General features: G+C 49.9%; 1 protein-coding gene across 8 annotated transcripts in view; it reads left to right on the plus strand.

Moving 5' to 3' along the window:
• The window catches only part of SLC2A9 (solute carrier family 2 member 9), a 262,356-nt gene that overhangs the window by 218,242 nt on the left and 24,757 nt on the right, over positions 1–19,357 (plus strand). For 7 of the 8 annotated variants that reach the window (XM_003985513.6, XM_019829751.3, XM_019829752.3 and 4 more), the window contains one exon: positions 16,444–16,571. In XM_003985513.6, coding sequence (XP_003985562.1) covers positions 16,444–16,571 — 128 coding nt within the window. Of the gene's footprint in view, positions 1–6,495; positions 8,039–16,443; positions 16,572–19,357 lie in introns of those variants that run through there. The other variant, XM_045056588.1, reaches the window with a different exon arrangement.

Below are 19,357 nucleotides of genomic sequence, written 5' to 3' on the forward strand. Positions count from 1 at the left end.
GTGAGGGGGGATGCTGCGACAGCGGGGGACGAATCACGTGCTCTTGCTCATGTGCTCAGAAGAGGCAGGAGCAGGGTCTTCAAACCCATCCCTTGGCTTCAAGCCAAGATCTTTCTGGGCACTTTGTCTGTATGGATGCATCATGTTTTGAATCTGTATCGGGTTCCTATTACTGTTGTAACAAGTTATCACAAACTCAGTGGGTTAAATCAGCACATATATTATCTTACAGTTCCGAGCTCAATTGTCTAAATGGGTCGGCAGGGCTATGATCTTTCCCGAAGGTTCCAGGGAGGAATTCATCCTTTGGCTTCTAGAGGCTTCTAGAGGCTTCTACAGTGCTTCCCGCGTGGCATCTTCCATCTTCAAGCTTCTGCTTCTGTAGTAACATCTCTTTTTCAGACTCTGACCTTCCTGCCTTTCTCTTTTGAGGATCCTTAAAAGGATCATCCACCTGGATAATCCAGGATCTTTCCCATCCTAAAATCCTTCATTTAATCCCACCCGCAAAGCCCCTTTGCCCTGTAAGGTGACACATGTACAGGTTCTGGGGACTGGGGCGTGGGATCCTCTGGAGGGAATTAATCTGCTCTGGCGTCCTGCGTGCTCTAAGTTTGCATGAGGGGAAACAAAAACCGAGAATATGGAAGGCCATTTCCTCTATTTCCTCTATTTCATGCCTCCCGTGGGCAGCTCGATGCAGTTGAGACCCTCTGGGCTTCCCGCTCATCCAGCCTGGAGCCTGACGGCCAGAACCCCCCTTTGCACCTGTGTGACCTCGGCATTCTGAGCTGCCTCCTGTCTAACAGGTTGATGCACACCTTACCGATTGGCGTAAGTTTAAAAGAAAAAAATCTCTGTTAAGTGGCTAATCAGGTCCCAGCTCCTGGAAAGCAGTCGAGAAACAGGGGCTGCTGTAAGGATTCCCTTAGCGGGTCAGCTTCATGCTGAAGAAGGCTCACTGTGGACCTGCCTGGGAGCAGAAGCCCTGCTTTGGGCAGGTCCCCTGGGACTCTGCAATTCCAGAAACCACGCTTGGGAGACTTGAAAAACTTCCCTAACTCAAACAAGCCTTTGGCGAGAGAGCTGGCTCTGAGAGAACATCAAACCCAGTGTTTGGGGGGCTGTTTTCCTAAGGCGGTGACAGCCTCTAATGGGAAGTCTTACCTGCCGCCGAGTCTCATTTATCAGACCTTGTCAGTGCACTGCCTTGCCCTGGGGTTCTCCCTCTGTGCACCCAACTTCTTTATTTAAATACAATATGGAGAAAATGGAAAATCAAGCTTGTTAGGATTATGCCTGAAAAGGGCCCACGGGGGCTCTCTTTTATGAGGAGAATAATACATGCTTTAGTGCACGGATTTTCTCTGTGTGGGCTCTTTACAGGATTTTTTTTTTCTCTTTCACTTATTCTCAGTTACATCCCAAATGAATTCACTCGACAAAAGATTTCGAACACATGCTAGGTGCCAGGTACTGCACTCCGTGCTGAGGATGCAGGACTAGAGTCAGAGACGTTTTCTTTTCATCTAGAGTTCATACTCTAATTAAGAAGACAGACACTCAAACCGATAATTATAGATCAACCTGGGAAATGCAAATTTAGTGAGATTGCCTGTCAAGTCTAGAAGGGAGGAATTGGAAAGATAAGGTGGAGTAGGTAGGCGCATTCCTTAGTTTAAAAGTATTTACTGGGGAGCCTGGGTGGCTCAGTTTGTTAAGTATCCAAGCATTCCGGCTTAGGTCATGATCTCCTGGTTCATGAGTTCGAGCCCCGTGTCAGGCTCTGCAATGACAGTACAGAACCTGCTTTGGATTCTGCCTCCCTCTCTCTCTGCCCTCCCCTGCTCTCTCTCTCTCTCTCAAACAAATAAATAAATATATTTTTTTAAAAAAGTATTTACCAAGCACTTCTTATATTGATCCAGGCACCGGGGAATGACACAGGGATGTGGTCTTTGTTCTTGGACATTATGTCTCATGGGGATGGAGGAGAGGTCTTTTTCAGACCCCAAGCTGCCCCACCACCAATGCGTAGTTATAGAACCTTGGCCATTAAACTAATAAATACTTTAAAATTAGTGACAAATGCTAAGAAGGAATAAATAGAGTAAGGGGCTAGAGTCCTAGAGGGAACGGCAGCTTTACTGAGGGTGAATGGGAAGGTCCTCTGTGAGAAGCTAGCACTGGCGGCAAGACTCAGATGCTAAGAAGGAAGCAGCCCTCTGAGGATCTAGGATGTGCAAAGGTCCTGAGGCAGGAACTTGCTTGAATGGGTCAAGGAAAGCTGAAGTGTTGTTAGCAAGGGAAGGAAATGAAGTTAGAGGGGTAGCAGGGGCCCCATGATGGAGGATCTCACCACTACGCTAAGGAGCTGGGATTTTTTTTCTTTTCTTTTTTCTTTTTTTGTTTCAGCATAGTTGACATACAGTATCATATTAGTTTCAGATGTACAACATAATGATTCAACAATCCTGTCCTTTACTCAGTGCTCCTCAAGATAAGTGTACTCTTAATCCCCTTCACCTGTTTCCCCACCCACCTGCCCTCTGGAAGCCACCAATTTGTTCTCTGTATTTTTTTAATTTTTTTTTAACGTTTATTTATTTTTGAGACAGAGAGAGACAGAGCATGAACGGGGGAGGGGCAGAGAGAGAGGGAGACACAGAATCGGAAGCAGGCTCCAGGCTCTGAGCCATCAGCCCAGAGCCTGACGCAGGGCTCGAACTCACGGACCGCGAGATCGTGACCTGGCTGAAGTCGGACGCTTAACCGACTGAGCCACCCAGGCGCCCCTGTTCTCTGTATTTTAAGGTCTGTCTTTTAGACATGTGAGACATGTCTCTTTTGTATTTTGTTTGTTCATTTTGTTTCTTAAATTCCACATAGAGTGAAATCATATGGTGTTTGTCTTTCTTTGACTTGTTTTATGTAGCATTATACTCTCTACCTCCATCCGTGTCATTGCAAATGGCACGACTGCATTCTTTTTATGGCTGAGTAACATGCCAGCATTCAGATACACACACATACACACACATACATGCACACACACACCCTATATCTTCTTTATCCAGTCATCTGTCAGTGGACACTTGAGCTGCTTTCATATCTTGGCTGTTGTAATAATGCTGCAAAGCACAGAGGTACATATATCTTTTTGAATTAGTGTCTTGTTTTCCTTTTGAGAAAGAGACAGAGCCAGTGGGGGAGAGGCAGAGAGAGAGTGGGGGGGGGGGAGGGGAGACACAGAATCCGAAGCAGGCTCCAGGCTCTGAGCTGTCAGCACAGAGCCTGATGTGGGGCTTGAACCCACGAGCTGTGAGATCATGACCTGAGCCGAAGTTGGATGCTTAACCGACTGACCCACCCAGGCACCCCTAATTAGTGTCTTGTTTTCTTTGGGTAAATGCCCAGTAGTGCAGTTACCAGGTCATATGGTAGTTCTCGTTTTAATTTTTTGAGGATCCTCCATATTGTTTTCCACAGTGGCTGGACCAATTCACATCACCAGCAGTGCACAAGGGTTCCTTTTTCTCCACATCCTCACCAACACTTGTCATTTCTTGTCTTCTTGATACGAGTCAATCTGACAGGTGCAAGGCGGTCTCTCATTGTGGTTTTGATTTGCATTTCCTTGATGATGAGTGATGCTGAGCATCTTTTCATGTGTCTGTTGGCCATCTGTAGGTCTTTCTTAGAGAAATGTCTGTTCATGTCTTTTGCCCATTTTTAAATTAGATTGCTTTTTTTTGGTGTTGAATTGTATAAGTCATTGCTATATTTTGGATATTAACTCCTTATCAGATATATCATTGCAAATATGTTCTCCCATTCAGTAAATTGCCTTTTGGTTTTGTTGATGGTTTCCTCCACTGTATAAAAGCAGTGTTTTGTTTTGTTTTGTTTTGTTTTGTTTTGTTTTGTTTTGTTTTGTTTTGTTTTGTTTTGTTGGTGTAGTCCCAATACTTTAACTTTGCTTTTGTTTCCATTGCCAGAGGACACATAACTGGAAAAATGTTTCTATAGCCGGTGTCAGAGAAATTACCGCCTGTGTTCTGCTCTAGGAATTGCATGGTTTCAGGTCTCCCACGTAGATCTTGGAAGCTTTGGTATGCTTGGAGTTTCCGTGGTGCACCTGCCAGCCTCAGAGAAGCTCCAGAAAAGGGAACCTCACTTCTCTGTGAGGTCTCAGCTGGGGTCAGACTCAGATTCGAGCTCTTTACTTCTCAAAGGAGTGAGCTCCCTGTCACTTGAGGGATACAAGGAAGCTTATTGATAGGATTTCATGGAAAGGAGCCGGGTTGACCTGGAGTCCAGCCCCAGCTGGAAAGGCATGGCCCAAGAAGGGACAACATGATTCCTCAAGAGGCAGGTTCTAAGCCAGTCCTGCCCCTGAAACACCGAGTTTTAGTTCTTCTTTGTCTGTTAGCTCCGTCACGTACTCGTTTCTAGATTCTCCCCTTCAATTGTTCACGTGATAGTTCACGCATGATCCCCCTTCACTGCACACGCCCTCCCCAAGCACCTTGTCTGGGCCTCTTGACAGGAGCATCTCTCGGTGTGCAGGGCCCGTGGGCACAGAGAAGAAGGTGCCAGCAGCCTGGCAGGCAGGGGACAGGTAGTGACAAGCAGTGAAGCTGAAAAGGTAAGAAGGAGTGTTCCGGGCAGACAGGGGTGGGAGGAGGAGGAAGGAGGCTCCCCATGGAGGAGACCACCAGGGTCAGGCCAGCCTCGTGGACAGCTGCAGGCCCTCTCCTCCTTCTCCTCTGTCTCAGCGGCTTTGGCCTTTTCTCAAAAAGGCTGGCACTTGAGGTGGAGGGAGGAACCCAGGCTGTGGAAAAGGGCCAGCAGGAGTTGCAGTCTGGCTCGGCTCGCAGGCAGGTAACCCTCAGGAGCCGGGCTGAGCGGAGCCAGGCTCCAGGAAATGTGGCTGGGGCCACTGGGTCCCTGGGAGCTTTTAGCTCGGCATGAACCCCTGCCACGGCCTCAGGAGCTGAGCTGAGCTGAGTGCGGAGCTGAGGAAGGCACCTGGCAAAGAAAGATAAGCTCCCCGCACTGCTCAGAGAGACTCCCAAGAAAAGTCAGAAAAAGCTGCAGGGCCCAATGAGGTTGCACGCGCGTAGTCTAAACTTGGCCGCATGTCATGTGTTCCGTTGTCTGGGTCCCCTGTTTTCATCATCTGAATGTGGGCTTCCTTCTCTGCTCTCCCTTACTTAGCCTCAGAGCTGGCATGGCTGGAAGACCAGGCATCAAATCCTGTCTGCTGTGCAGGTGAATGACTTGGGCAGTCACCTCACCTTTCCATGTCTCGGTTTCCTCGTCTGTAAATTGGGAATGATGTTACCTACCTAGAAAGAGTCTTGGGCACATTGGAATTACTCACTGTAACTGCATAGACAGTCACACTGTTCATGCTCAGCACAGGTGGCTGTGATGTCATTTAAGATGTTTGCCTTGCCTGACGATTTCATGGAAAGTCCAGTAGATCTGGGTTCGAATCCCACCTTCTGCCACTGCCTTACCAGCTGTGGGACCTTAGCTGAGAGTTTTTACCTTGAGCCCCCATTCTCTCATCAGTAGTCGGTTCAGATTATACCTGATGTCTGAGGTGATTCTCAGTGGCACCCACGGACTCTGAAAATGTCTGGGTTTGAGGAACAAATCATGTGTTCTCCCCACCCGTCAGCAAAGTGGGCATGACAGCACATCCTCAGGGACTTCTAGAAGGACGATCCAGGAAAAGGCAAAGGAGAACTCATGATAAGCCTGAAAATGCCCAGCCAGCCACCCCACCCACCATAGCCCAGCCCACAGTCACATTCCTAGAGGTGTCAGTCCCAGCCCCATGTCCAAAAAGAAGCAGTTTAAATTCACAGCATGTAGCAAAAGTTGTTGGAAACCTTCTTCTCTTTCTCTCTTGATCTCAGCACCGCTAGCATACTGAGCTGCCCATAAAGACCACCTCCTGCCCATTAGATGCCCCCAAGTTACCCCGACCCCAAAGAAGTATTTACAGAGAGTCCCTGCAGTCAGTCCCGGGGAAGGAAGATGTGTTAACTCTCCAGCCCTTGGGCTCGGCTCATGGAAAGGCAGACAAAGCCCCTGGCTGGTGATGTGGGCAGGCGGGGGAGGGGGGCCAGCACTGAGATGCAGAAAGCATCTGTTTGGGCATTCTAGGGTCTTGAGCCAGAAAACACCGTGCACCCGCAGGATTTTAGATCCGTGTAGCCCAGGCACCGTGGCTCCTTCAGGGCTGTAGACCCGGTACTCAGCACGGCCCCAGCTTACAGCAGGAACTCAGTAACTTGTGTCCACTGTAAGAATGAACAAACCAATCCATTCTGCAGCTGGGAAAACCAAGACCCAGGCTGAGGGTGTGCTGGTCTCCAGTTACAGGTGTCCCCAGGGTCCTGGACCTTATTCCAGGCTGCCTTATACCTGCAGCACCCCTTATCCAGGCCCCCATGCTTGTCTGTTTCGACACCCTCCTAGTGCCCACGCAAACGAGGAAGAACGGTAAGGCGTGCCCGGAAGAACGTACCACCAAGCCCTCTGACCTCTGTCTTCATTGGAACGTAGACTCCTGACCACACTGAGTAACAGACCATCAGGGTGTGGTTAACCTACCCTCCAGAACCCCTCAGCGTGGGCTTATCCTGATAGACTTTACTTGTGTTTTCTGACCTGCTCGTCAGCTGTCCTCACCTATTAGGATGTGGCAGCGCCTCATTTTTAATTAGAATTAGCAGAGTCAGTTTGGCGTTACACGGCCCATTTGCTCCCAAGACTCTTGAAAAACATCCTCTCCCCCGGAAACTCCCACGTGGATGTTCAAACCTGAGAATTTGACTTAAAAGTCCAGATTAAAGAAATTCTACCAGAATAAAGTCTTTGTCAAAGCATGCTAATTGGAAGTCAAGAGGGGACTCAATTTATGTTTCAGTGGAGCGGAGTGTTCGGGAATGAATTTAACGAAGTCGCATGATTGATCTCATGCAAATGCAAGATAGAGTCACAGAGGGTGGCTGTTAATGAGACTGAGAGGCACCAAGGCCTTTATCACAAACATTTTCCCAATGTTTTCTCACTTTCTGAGCAGCCGTCTCCTAACCAGCGTCCCTGTCTACCTGCACTCTCCCTCTGCAACCCCAGCTCCACTCTGCATCAGGGACCACTTTCCAGAGCAGTCTGATCTGCCTGCCTCCTGCTAAAACCTCCTGCAGACACCTGGGGTCCACCCAGCTCTGTATAGTCCTGTGCCAGGGATGCCTCTGCAGCCTCCAAACAGGCACCCTCTAAACCACTCTTGTGCTCTGCACCCCACCGGTTCCTTGACCACATCATGAATTTCCACTCTCCCTTGAAAGACTTGCTTAACGCCCATTATTTCCTATTTATTCATCCACTCACCCATTCAACAAACATCTATTAAGGGATACAATTTGCTATGGGGAAAGCACCAGTGAGCAAAAGAAACACGCAGCCTACTTCCGAAGAGCATGATAAGCAAAAGCATAAAGAAGTCAAAAGATCACGAAGGATACTATCCATGGAAGGCACGGGTGGTGGCAAAGGGACCTCCTCCTTCTCTGTAGCTAGACACACACTCAAGTCTCCTTCCCCCTCCTAGAGCAGCCTCCCTTTAATTTCTTTAGAAGACATGCTTCATGTGGGCGAGACCACAGCCTTGGTCAGGACCTTTGCTGGTTACCTGCCTGGGCAGGTAGTTAGGCTGGGAGGGAGGCAAGACAGGTGCCATTGCTTACATATCCCATACTGAGGGCCAAGCCTGTGCTGAGTAAATTGCCCATATATCCTGGGTGCCCCAAAGTCCCTCCACTGCCGGGGGCATTTCCAGCAGTGGGCATTATCTGAGCATGGCAGGAGCTAGAAATTGCCATGAAGGATGTGCACACAGCAAACAGGTAGTTGGAAAGTCTGAGACGGGAGTCTCACTTCCCGTCTCCGGCCTCAGTCTCCCCATGTGGAAGGCAGGGATGGGGCTGGACAGTGGAAGCCTGACTTTGCAGCATCTCTGGATACAAAAGGAATGGCTTTTGCTCCTTTGGTTCAGAGCAATGACTCCTGATGACTTGTAATTCTTCTTTTTTTTTTTTTTCAAAAATTTTCTTAATGTTTATTTATTTTTGAAGGAGAGACAGAGTGTGAGTGGGGGAGGGGCAGAGAGAGAGGGAGACACAGACTCCGAAGCAGGCTCCAGGATCCGAGCCGTCAGCACAGAGCCCGACGCAGGGCTCGAACTCACAGATCGAAAGGTCATGACCTGAGCCAAAGTCAGACGCTCAACCGACTGAGCCACCCAGGCACCCCTACTTGTAATTCTTCTTTATCCAAGACCAACAATGTCTGATGCTGTCCTCCTTCTAAGGGATCCCTTCTAAGGGATCTTAGCGATGCCTCCGTCCTGCAGAGGGCAGACTTTTCAAGAACCTGGCACATAGGAAGTTCTTGATCCATTAATTCTCGCCATTGCTGTAATTGCCCAGGAGAGACGGGGGCCAGGAGAAAGTTAATCTTGTGGTCGGTCTGGCTATTTTGTCTCAGTGGATTCCCAGATGCTAGAAGCCCTGGGAGAAGCTGAGGCTGCTCCTTGCTCACCACCGATGCCCAAGCACCGTGCCTGGCACGTGGCCGATACTCAACAAACATTTAAGTGATTGCGTCGTGGGAAGAAGGATATCTGTACCAGTTGTTACAGGGCAGCCTTTGCAACGTGTTGCACACAGTGCTGAAGCACTCTCATTTGCCCCCCAAAACAATGCTAAATGGTAGGAACTGTCCTCATTTTATAGATGAGAAAATTGAGAGCCATCGATACGACTTGTCTGTGGTCACACAGGCTATAAGTGAAGCTGTTTTTCTGACTCCAAAGCCAGTGCCCCTGGCCACCAGGGTGGCTGCCTCATCAAGGTGATAACTGACCGTGTGCCAAGCACGTGCCACAGGTAGCTTTACTGAGATTCTGAAGAGCTCATCAAGTGCCCAGATTGCAGGTGGGGACACCGAGGCTTGCAGTAGGACCAAAGCCTTATTGGCCGCGGAGCCAGAAGTGCCCACTGAGAGTCAGGATGGGACGAGCCTCTGCTGGGGATTCCTGGGCTGCACCTGCCACATGTCCCGTCCTTCCCTACCTGGGAAGCACATGCCTGAAGAGGTGAACACCCCTCTGAGGGGACAGACCTGCCTTCTCCCCGTTTGGCAGAACAGGCACCCTTCAAGGCGAGGGGCTTCCCGAGCAGACAGCCCCCCCTCACGCTGCCCCCCTTCCTGCACCAAGTGCATGCTGGTCCCAGCTCCCTGCAAGCGGCAGGTGTGCTGATGGCTGATGGCCTGATTTTTGTCACAAAACAAAGCTGTTTGGGAAATAGTACCTTTGCCCTCTCTCCAGTGTCTCCTAGAGAATGGGCAGGGGGGAGGATCTTTTATCGGAATCAGAAGCTCTTGGTGACAGCTTGTGTGGCCTTCAGCAAGCCGTTTTGCTGCTCTGTTTCTCGATTTCCTCATCTTTCAAGTGGGTATTAGAATACCCCCCTCCTAACGTAGTTATGTGGACTCATCACATAGATTAGTAGATCCGAAAAATGCCCAGCACAGGACTTAGAATGTAAATGTTGGATGAAAATGGACAGATGAGCAGACACAAAAGATAAAGTCTAACGCAATAAGCACAGCAAAATATCCGTGAAGAATTTTCAAAATTATATTAAATTAAAAAAAAATTGTTCTTAAAGTTTGTTTATTTTGAGAGAGTCAGCACAAGCAGGGGAGGGGAAGAGAGAGGGGGGCACACAGGATCCGAAGTAGGCTCCGTGCTGACAGCAGAGGGCCTGATGCGGAGCTCAAACTCACGAACCGTGAGATCGTGACCTGAGCCGAAGTTGGATGCTTAGCCGACTAAGCCACCCAGGCACCCCTTAAGTTAAAAAAACTTTAAAGGTATTTTTAAAACTCCTCCTTAAGGAGAAAATGTATTTAAAGGATTAAGTGGCATGGGGCACACCTGTGGAGACTATTAAGGAGATTTAAAAGCCCTTATTAAAGGGCTTTTCAAGTTGATGATAGTGGCTCCATTCAAAGAATGTAATAATATGAATTATAGAATAGTTTGGACAGTTGCCCTTTATTTCTTTTATACAAAAATGAAATAAAATTTGACATTTTACCCAGGTGCCTGGCAAGAGCTAGAAAATAGAAGAGGAGGGGGAAGGGACTAACAGCCGTGTAGGGGGAAGCCACAAGCAGAAATGATAGAGCAGTCTTCTGGAATACTGCAGGCACACATTGCTAAGCACGTTCCATTTGGTCCTCAAAACAATGCCAAGAGGCAGGGACGGTTGCTGTCTTCATTCCGAGATGTGTTTTCCACACGGTTTCCCGAGAGGCCCCAACGGGATTAAGTTCTGGTGGCCCACAGAGGTGACTTGCTGATAACACACCCTCTATACACTTCCTTCAGTTACCCACACCCTTACCGGCATTTTCTAGAAACAACTCACACACAAAACCCATGTCAGGGTCTGCTTCCGGCGAATCCAGAATAACATAGCCAAATAAAATAACAAGTAGGAACCAAATAAGATAACAAGGAATGTTGGCCAAGAGACATAAACACGATTTGCGAAGTTTAAGCGGCACCATACTCCTAGGCAGCAGGTGTGGGTCCTGTGACGCAAAGAGAACTCCGTGCGAGGCACGCTGGATACAGAGTGGAAACGGCAGCATGAATCCACTGTCATCTTTTATCCTTTTGAGCTGAGAGGTGCAGTCAAAAGAAGGCAGGATTTTGAGTCTGAAAATCCAACTTTGCATCCTCTTTTGTGGGTGCAATCGGGGGTGATTGGAGTGACCCAATCAGGTGGAGGCCGGCAGCAGGAGGAAGTGAAAGAATTCACCCAAAGCAGAACAAAGGACATAGAAGTTTCTCGAATACAGTCACTGCAAGGGGGGCAGCGAGCAGGACAGCAGAGGAGAAACTGTCTGGCATGAGGGGTGACGAGGGGCTATAGTACTGGAGGGAGTGAGGAGGTATGAGAACATATGGAATTTTCCTTTTTCGGTAACTGTGCCCGGTTACAAGTAGCCCGATGGTCAGTTGGGGCTTATGGCTGGTTCAGGGTGGGTCACTTAATGCACCTGTTTGCATTCAGCCCAGGGGGTCATTGGGGGCCATTGCTCAAGCCTGTTACCTAAAAGCTGTCTCCACATCTTTCATTTACAAGTGGGACCAGTAACATTAGCCCTTCGTCTTCTAGAGCCTCAGTTTCCTAATCTGCAGCGATAATTCACAACTCATAGTTGGGTTGTGAAGAAAGATCCAGTGAGATATGGCATCTAAAATCTTTTTGTAAACAACAAGATCCACAAAGTAAAGGGCCCCGACCAGAGATTTTGGAAGAAGGTACCCCCTTGTCAAAATCCTGTGCCAGAAGGGATTGTTTCCAACTGCCCTTTAATTCTGAAGCACGTTATTTTAAAATGAGTGCCAACCGCACACCTACCACAAGAAACACCAATACCTTAACTTTACAAAACGAGTTACCAAGGGATTTTAGGTAAATGTGGTCACGTACAGCCTTCTGACAGATCTTCCTCCCACAAATACCTAACAAAATGAGCTTTAAAAAAGTTGTTAAAAAAAACCAACCAAACAAACCTTAACTTTGATACGGAAAAAAAAATATGGCCAGCAGCAAGCCAAGAAGGAAACATACCATAGGCTGTGTAAATTGGCAGCCAGGGAAGGATATTCTAGCATAGGACATCCTGTCTCCACCCTTCCGAAACAGCACTGACCAGGGAAGGGGATTCAATACCCCCTAAGAACTCTCACTAACATCCCTGATTGGTGGGGGAGCTAGAGTGAGGAGATGAGTCAGCAGTCCTGGGGAAGATACTTTCCCCCGCAGCAGTCCTCCCCAAAAGACTTCTCATTTTCCAAGACTATTCTAATTTGAGGAGACCAGTTGAAGCCCACAAAAGCTGGGTGTACCCCTGACCTCCTGGAATGGATTCTGGTGCGTGTCACTTAAAATCTCAGAGGCCAGAGCAGAGCCCAGATGCTCCAAGTCTGCTCTGCTCCCCAGCCCTAATGTTGGCCTCCATTTATGGAAAAGTTACTAAAAGACAGTACTCACACCCCCAATTGTGATTTGAAAGAAAAGACATCGTGGAAGAAGATCAGAAAAGGTGTTGATCAGGGTGGATGGCAATCTGGATGGAACAACTCATTCTACCATGGAAAGACAAAAGGCAGTGGCACAGGGAATGCACCAACATGGGACCAGAAGAAAGAAGAAAAGAGAAGAGATGAAGAAGAGAAAGAAGGGAGAGATTGCCTGAAGCATGCAAAATCTGTTTAGACACAAGATAATAAAGTCATTCAGGAGACAACAGACATGGAAGAGGGAGAAAATTAATCCAACATACAGATAATCACTGTCTGTGGAGTAGAGAGTCCAACAGGTAGAACAGAAGAGGCTTTCAAATCTAAGATAGGAAGTAAATGAAGAGTGGATCTGTAGTTGAGACGGAGTCACTGTGTTCTAAGAAAGACAGTTATGGGGAGACCAACCCCAGACACATCACAGTTAGTAAACAGTTCAGTTAATAACTTGAAGCATAAAAAAGGATTTCTTCAGGAGAAAGCCAGTTGCCTAAAGGATAAGTATTGGACTAGCTCTAGGCTTCTCTATAGCAACATTCAATGTCCGTGCCAAGTACCAAAACACAAGTGGATATCCTCTCTGGATGGAAGGTCTAGGGATGACTTTTGTTTCCTTTCATGCTTTTCTACATCGTATGCTTTCTTTAATTGTTAAAAATGGGTACATATTACTCATGATAATCAGAAAAATATAACAACACAATTTTCATTTTGAAAAACAACAGAAAAATAAAGGACCTACCAGAAATCCACTCTGTTTGCATATCACACCCCATTCTTTCTCATTTTACTTTGGATTTAAAGAAACAGTGAGAGGCTCTCAGGAAACCAGGCTAACATTGCCTTCAGACAAAAGAGAAAAGTGAATTCCAGAAGTTGGTAGGGCACTCAGATAAAACCATGAATACTCTTAAGTTCCTTTCCCATATTTTAAAAATTGTAAACGTCTTTAGTCTTGCTTGCGTCACAATGGAGTCATTAAGACTCAAACTGGCAGTTACCCAGCCTTGAGTCCGAGTCCCACTGGTGGTATGATTTGAGGGAATCGGTTAACTTTCTTACGCCTCTGTTTCTTTACACGTTAAGTGGGAAAAATAGTAGTAACAACTACCACATACTAGTGGCAATTAAATGCAATAACGTACGTCAAGTGCTTTTTACAATCTGTGCCACTTACTGTCACCCCCACCAGCAGTCGCAGCAGCACCATTGTGCTTTTTATAATCATCACCACCAGCATCTTCGTTTTGTCATCATCACTCTTGGCTAAGAGTCCTTGGGCATGTCACTCCCGTTTTCTGAGCTTCAGCTAGCTCATGACAAAATGAAGGGAAATAATTCTTTCTATAATAAGAAGAAAAAGCTAACACTTACCATATTAATTATAGAAGCTAACACTTACTGAATGCCTCTCATGTGCCCTACTTAATACTAAGTGCTTACTAGTCATTTAATCCTCACAAATACCTCCGTGGTAAGTTCCTACTGTCATCACTGTGCAGGTGAGAAGCGTTAATTCTCAAGAGATTCGGTAGAGCTGCATTTAAACCTGTCCTTACTGACACCAGAGGCCAAGCCCTAGCCCGCTGTGCTTTACCACCTGGTTGTTAGGTTCAAGGGGGATCATGGAAATGAACACCAATCAGCAAAACAGGCTGTACAGAATTCTTATTGTTTCTTGTATTTGCCCTCAGAGATGGCCTGAAGGGAGGAGAGAGGAGACCCAACGTAGATGTGCTGCGAACCTCACAGTGTCTTGCTCGTTCCTTGTGGGTCCTGCAGACGTTTACTGAGTCCCTAGTATCTGTACCCTAAGTGCTGTGCCAGGAGCGAGGGCCACCACCAGCAAACAAGTCGTGGCCCAGCCCTGAAGAGACACAGAGACATGCGGGGAGGCAGGTGTATCAACATTCTCTGCTCCACCGTAAGCTGATGTACCAGGATGAGGAATGTTAATGGAGCTACCGACAGGTGCTTCCAGACCACACCTGGGAAAGTCAGGGCAGGTGGCACACCAGCCTTCAGCCCTGTCCAGGCTTCACAGTAGCTGTGAACTGACCCCCCGAGGGTGTGCCGCACGGCTCCCAGTGGTGGTAGCTGCGGGAACAACCGGGTGTGCGACAGACTCTCGACGAGGCAACATCGTGCTTGCTGAGACCTAAAGGCTGGTTTTCGCACGTTTCAATGCGTCACGGTTGTTCTTGCACATTTTGATAGATACCTTTAAGATATGGAAAGTCTCCTTTCTTTGTAGTAAACAATATATCAGATCTTTTCAAAATCAAATTTTGAGTGTCTAATACAAGTACGTGAATATCGATCACATATCTACTCTCTGCCCAAGATGCCAGGCAGATGGGGACACTGTCTGCCCTGCAGGGCGCATAGTCTAATGGGGGATGAGGGGCTGGTCCATTCTGAGTCATTTTGATGTGCTGGAGGCCAAGGCTTGCTGGCAGAATAGAGGGGTTATAACAGCGAACACTCTGAAGGGACAGGCTTGAGTCGTCCTGTGACCCCTGTGGCCTTGGGTTTCTTGGTTGAACTTGATCAGTGTATGTTGTTTGTAACGCTCACAGTGAAAGCTTTGCCTCCATGGGGTGGAGTCTCTGAATTCTGCCCCTTCCTTCCATCCCCCCTGGTACCATGCAAGCCCTCTAGGCGACCATGGCCTCCTCCTGCCCTGGCCAGCAGCCTCCTGCAGCCACCACTCCACCCTCCGGTCCCCTCTCTAAACAGCTGTGGTCTCTACAAAATGCAGGCGGATCACAGCAGCCCCTACTCAAAACCCCGCATTGTTTTCCTTCAGTAGCAGACCCTCTCCTTGATCTACAAGAGGCTGCTTAATTGGTCCTGCTTCCCTTTCCCGCTTAATACCATTCCTCTCTCCCCTCGCTCAACAGAGTGGCCTCTGCTCTAGACCTTGACCCAATCCCTTTCACCCTCCCGTCCCTCTGCCTGGCAGTCCTCCCCAAATCTTAGCAAGCTGTGTCTCCTCCTTCAAGTCACATCTGACCCATCGCCTCCCAGAGAGCCCTCCTTGACCGCTACGAACACCGGCTCCCTCCAGGGCTGAGTGTGTTCCCTCCATACTTAGCGCATGTTGTAATTACTTATTCATTCGTTCACTTCTTTTTCATAGACAAGTCATTTCTCCCCCCTTCCAGAAGAGGGAATGAATCCCAAGGGGGCAGGACATTGCTCTTGTCGTCCACCACTGTAGGACCAGCCCCAGCACGGTCAACAACCATGGAACCCTTAAGTGTCTTCCTGGAGTCTGGCATTCCCCTTCCACTACCCTTGTCTGTACGACGCCGGCATGTAGATCTGATTGGCACAGTGGGGATTGCATTTGGGGGGTGGTGCAAACAGGACCCCAGTGACCATGCTGAGCCCCAGGTCCTGGGTCTGGGCACAGGGCCCAATCCTGGATCTCACTGAGTTCAGGGAGAGTACGGTGCAGACCTTGGGGATTCTCAGCTACGTGTGGCACCCCGAGGACATTTGGAAATGGGTGCAAGCCCCTGTGGGGAGCTCCGGGCATCCAGGAGGTGAGGGGTGACAAACATCGTGCAACTGCACATTATAGTCCTCAAGATAAACAACTGTCCTCCGTCAATGCCAGTGATGTTTCTGCTGAGTGACGTCCCGCTGCCAGGGCGACTCTGGGACTGGGACCCACCACCCATCCAGTCACAGGGGAGATCAGGAAGATGAATGGCTTGCCGGTTGAGTGAGGGTTTCCGCCCCGTCAGGCAAGGATCAGCGGGGGCAGTGCCGACTTGTGGAAGTCGAGTCCCAAGCCTCAGTTCTGGCCCTGCTACACGGGAGCTGGGTGACCTTGAGTAAGTCAAGTAAGCTCTCTGGGCTTCAGGTTTCTCTCCCAGGGAATATGGGAGCCAGGACCTGCCTGACACAATATGCCAGTGAATGTCACTTGCCTTGGAAACCAAGTTGGCATCTATTGTAGTCATTTTGTGGTGGGTTACAGCTTGATTCAGAAGGCGTTGGGAGAGCCAACAGGATCAGTCGCCTCTCACTGGGATGCGCCAGGTCAGAGAGGCGGTTCGTACACTTTGAGGAGGTAGGGGCTGACTCCAGCACGCATTCCCGAAGCTGTCCCTCGCCCAGGCAGGGCCGGCTCTTACGGAAAGGGTGCCGCCCTGCCATATGGAGATGGAGGCCAGCAGCACGACCTTGTCACCTTGTCACCTTGTCGCGGTGATTAATCATGCGCCCTTGCTCTGCCACCACAGGGGGCATCCCGTTCATCCTGACCGGCGAGTTCTTCCAGCAGCCCCAGCGGCCGGCTGCTTTCATCGTCGCGGGCACCGTCAACTGGCTCTCCAACTTCGCCGTGGGGCTCCTCTTCCCGTTCATCCAGGTATGACCGCCGAGGGGTCTCTTGCCCATGGGATGCCCTCTGACTCGGCACCCTGAGGGCCGATCCACAGAGCAGAGGCCGGGTCCGTCACAACCGGGAAACTCACGCTCTTGGCCTAAGGACGGCCGAAATGCACCTTGGCTCAAACCCTTAGTTCGCTTTCTCCTTCCTGCGCCTTCCAGGAGCTGCCCGGGATGCCAAGGGCTGCCTCAGAGGGAGTGGGCTTCCTGTCGCTGAGGGTCTGCAGGGAAGCCTAGGGTAGAATCCCAGACCTGCCTTTGTGCATGTGCTGGTCACGGTGCTAGACGAGGTCCGGGTAACAGTGACGGTGCACGCTGCAACGTGCCATGCGTCGGACATCCTCATTGGCATCGTAACCAAGCTGACGGGGTCACCGTCCCAAGGGTGACCGTGGCGGACAGGGAAATGCTAACTCGGGAAATGGATACAAGTTCTTTCTGTGTAGGTCAACTCGCTCATTTATTCAGCACGTATTTATTGAGTCCCTACTCTGTACCAGGCACTGTTTCAGGCGATGGGGATAGAGTGGACACAAAAACCTGTGCTTGTTGGTCCTGGAGCCAGAAAGGGAAGCAGCAGAAACAGATGTGCTATTTTACACGTGACAGTGACACCTCGTATTTTAGAGGCAACACCTCAAGGGAGGTGACACCTGGGCAGAGACCTGAGTGAAGTGAAGCAGCCCAGGAATGGAGAGGTCTAGTCAGAGAAACAGCAAGTGCAAGGGTCCTGAGGCAGGGCCATGCTTGGCCTGTATAAGGAACAGCAAAGAGGCCAGTGTAGCTGGAACAGAGTGAGTAATGATAATGGCAGAGGCAAGAAATGAGATCAGAGAGTTCTCTGGGGGCAGGAGCATAAAGACGAGGACTTTACAGGTGTTCTGCCCAGAACCAGGGGCCCAGCTGCATGCCAAAGAGGGTCCAGCTCCTCTGCTCTAATGCCTCCAGGGCTCCCTGCTACCCATGACAGAAGTGATACCATCAGTGAAGGTGAGAATCCATCAGATGTCCCTGAGGAGGACCCACCATCCATTCTCAGGGACCATTTCAACCCTCACCCCCTCCCCTGGGGTTAATACTTTGCTTATTAATTGACTAGCACCAAGCCCAGCACATCCCAGAGGCCCTGCTGTAAGCTCGACTGAGTCCCAGGTCAACAGGCCCGGCCACAGCACCGCATGATGGTTAAACCTGCAAATGTGGTTACAGGTCCCCTGCACACGGCTTCTTCTGTGCCCACTCCTACAGCCCTGAGCTGGGGTTTCCTGTCATCCACTTCACTGCCGAGAGGCTGAGGCTCAGGGAACAGACAACAGTCAGCCCGAGGTCCTGCAGTCACCACTTACTTGGTGACTTGGCCTCTTACTTGTGGGCATTCTCTGCCTGCGATTCACTAGTCTGGGTGAGAGGCTGACCCGCCGTGTGACTTTTAAAGCATCGCCAACTGCATCTGAGGTACAGGCACCCTGCCTCTGAAAGCGTGCATGACGTGGGGGACACCCTGGGCCCCATGCCCATTTCCTCCCGTCCTCGGAGCGGCCAGAACATAACAAGTTGTCTGTTCAATGACTTCGAACCTGAAATGGCTTTTTCCTGTTTGGGTCAAAGCCAGCAGAGCCAGGGATCAGTAAAATATTCATTATCATGGGGAAAATTAACTTCAAACCACTTCTCTGTCGACACGGACCCCCCTACCACCCCTGCAATGTAAGTGGAGAACTCTAGAGGCTTCACCTGGTCCACCCCTAAGCTTTCTGTGCCTGGGAAGTAGTCCACTGTCTTCCGAGCAGTTTGGGGTTGGGGGACGGTGAAAGCCCCCCAACCCCAAACACGACCCCTCATTTTCCCACCATGGTTCATGAGCAAACAGCACAGAGGCGCTTCTGGAACACCGGTGTTTGCTGAGCACTTGCTGGGTGCCAGGCCCCAGTCAACCCCTGTCGGTGCCGGGAGGTCGTGCCTTCGTGTCTCCCTCATGCAGACCAGTGGGCCAGAGCTCGGGGAGATGCGGCCACTCCCCAAGGTCCTCCCCTGGGAAATGACAGAGCAGGACTTGAGCCCAGTCCCTCATCCTCGCCTGTGAGACAAGGGGACGAAGGAGCCCTTGGTTATACGGCAGGGTATTCCTTCCTACAAGTGCGTTCGAGCTGGGCCTGAGGAGTTAATTTACGTTTAAATATGCACATGTGCACATGCACACACGTGCACACGCAGGCATGCACCTTAGAGGGGTCTCCAGCTGATCGGATCCATCTGACCTTTATTTCATGTCACTCGTCTGGTGAATCATAACCCGTCCACAGCTTCTCCCAGCAGAGACACAGCGCTGCCTGTCCCTCGAGACGCTGCCGGGGACTCGGTGTGTACGGGCCAGGCTTGTGCCGGGTTCCTGAAGCACCTGCTGGTTCGGCCTACTCAGCTGGGTGACTTTTGTCAGGGAAGGGGTGCAGGAGAGGACAGCGACCACGACAGAGCAGGTCACGCGCTCAGTCATGCCATGGCACGCTAGGTCTCATTGCCCCCACATGTCGGCCAGGATGGTTCGGGTTTGCTGCAGGAAGAAACGGTTCCCAAGTCTCAGGGGCTTTAAAGCACCCAGGACCGTGTCTTGTTCATGCTAGGTGTTCGTTGGGGGAGCGGTGGGGGGACTGGAGATCCTGCCCCAGAACTTCCCGATTCAGGCTTCTGCCCTCTGCAGCAACAGCCCCTGCAGGTGACGGGTCTCACACGTGTCCGCTAAGGCCTCGCCCGGCAGTGACGCGGGCT

The sequence above is a fragment of the Felis catus genome, chromosome B1 (assembly GCF_018350175.1).
Source record: "Felis catus isolate Fca126 chromosome B1, F.catus_Fca126_mat1.0, whole genome shotgun sequence".
Classification (NCBI taxonomy): Eukaryota; Metazoa; Chordata; class Mammalia; order Carnivora; family Felidae; genus Felis; species Felis catus.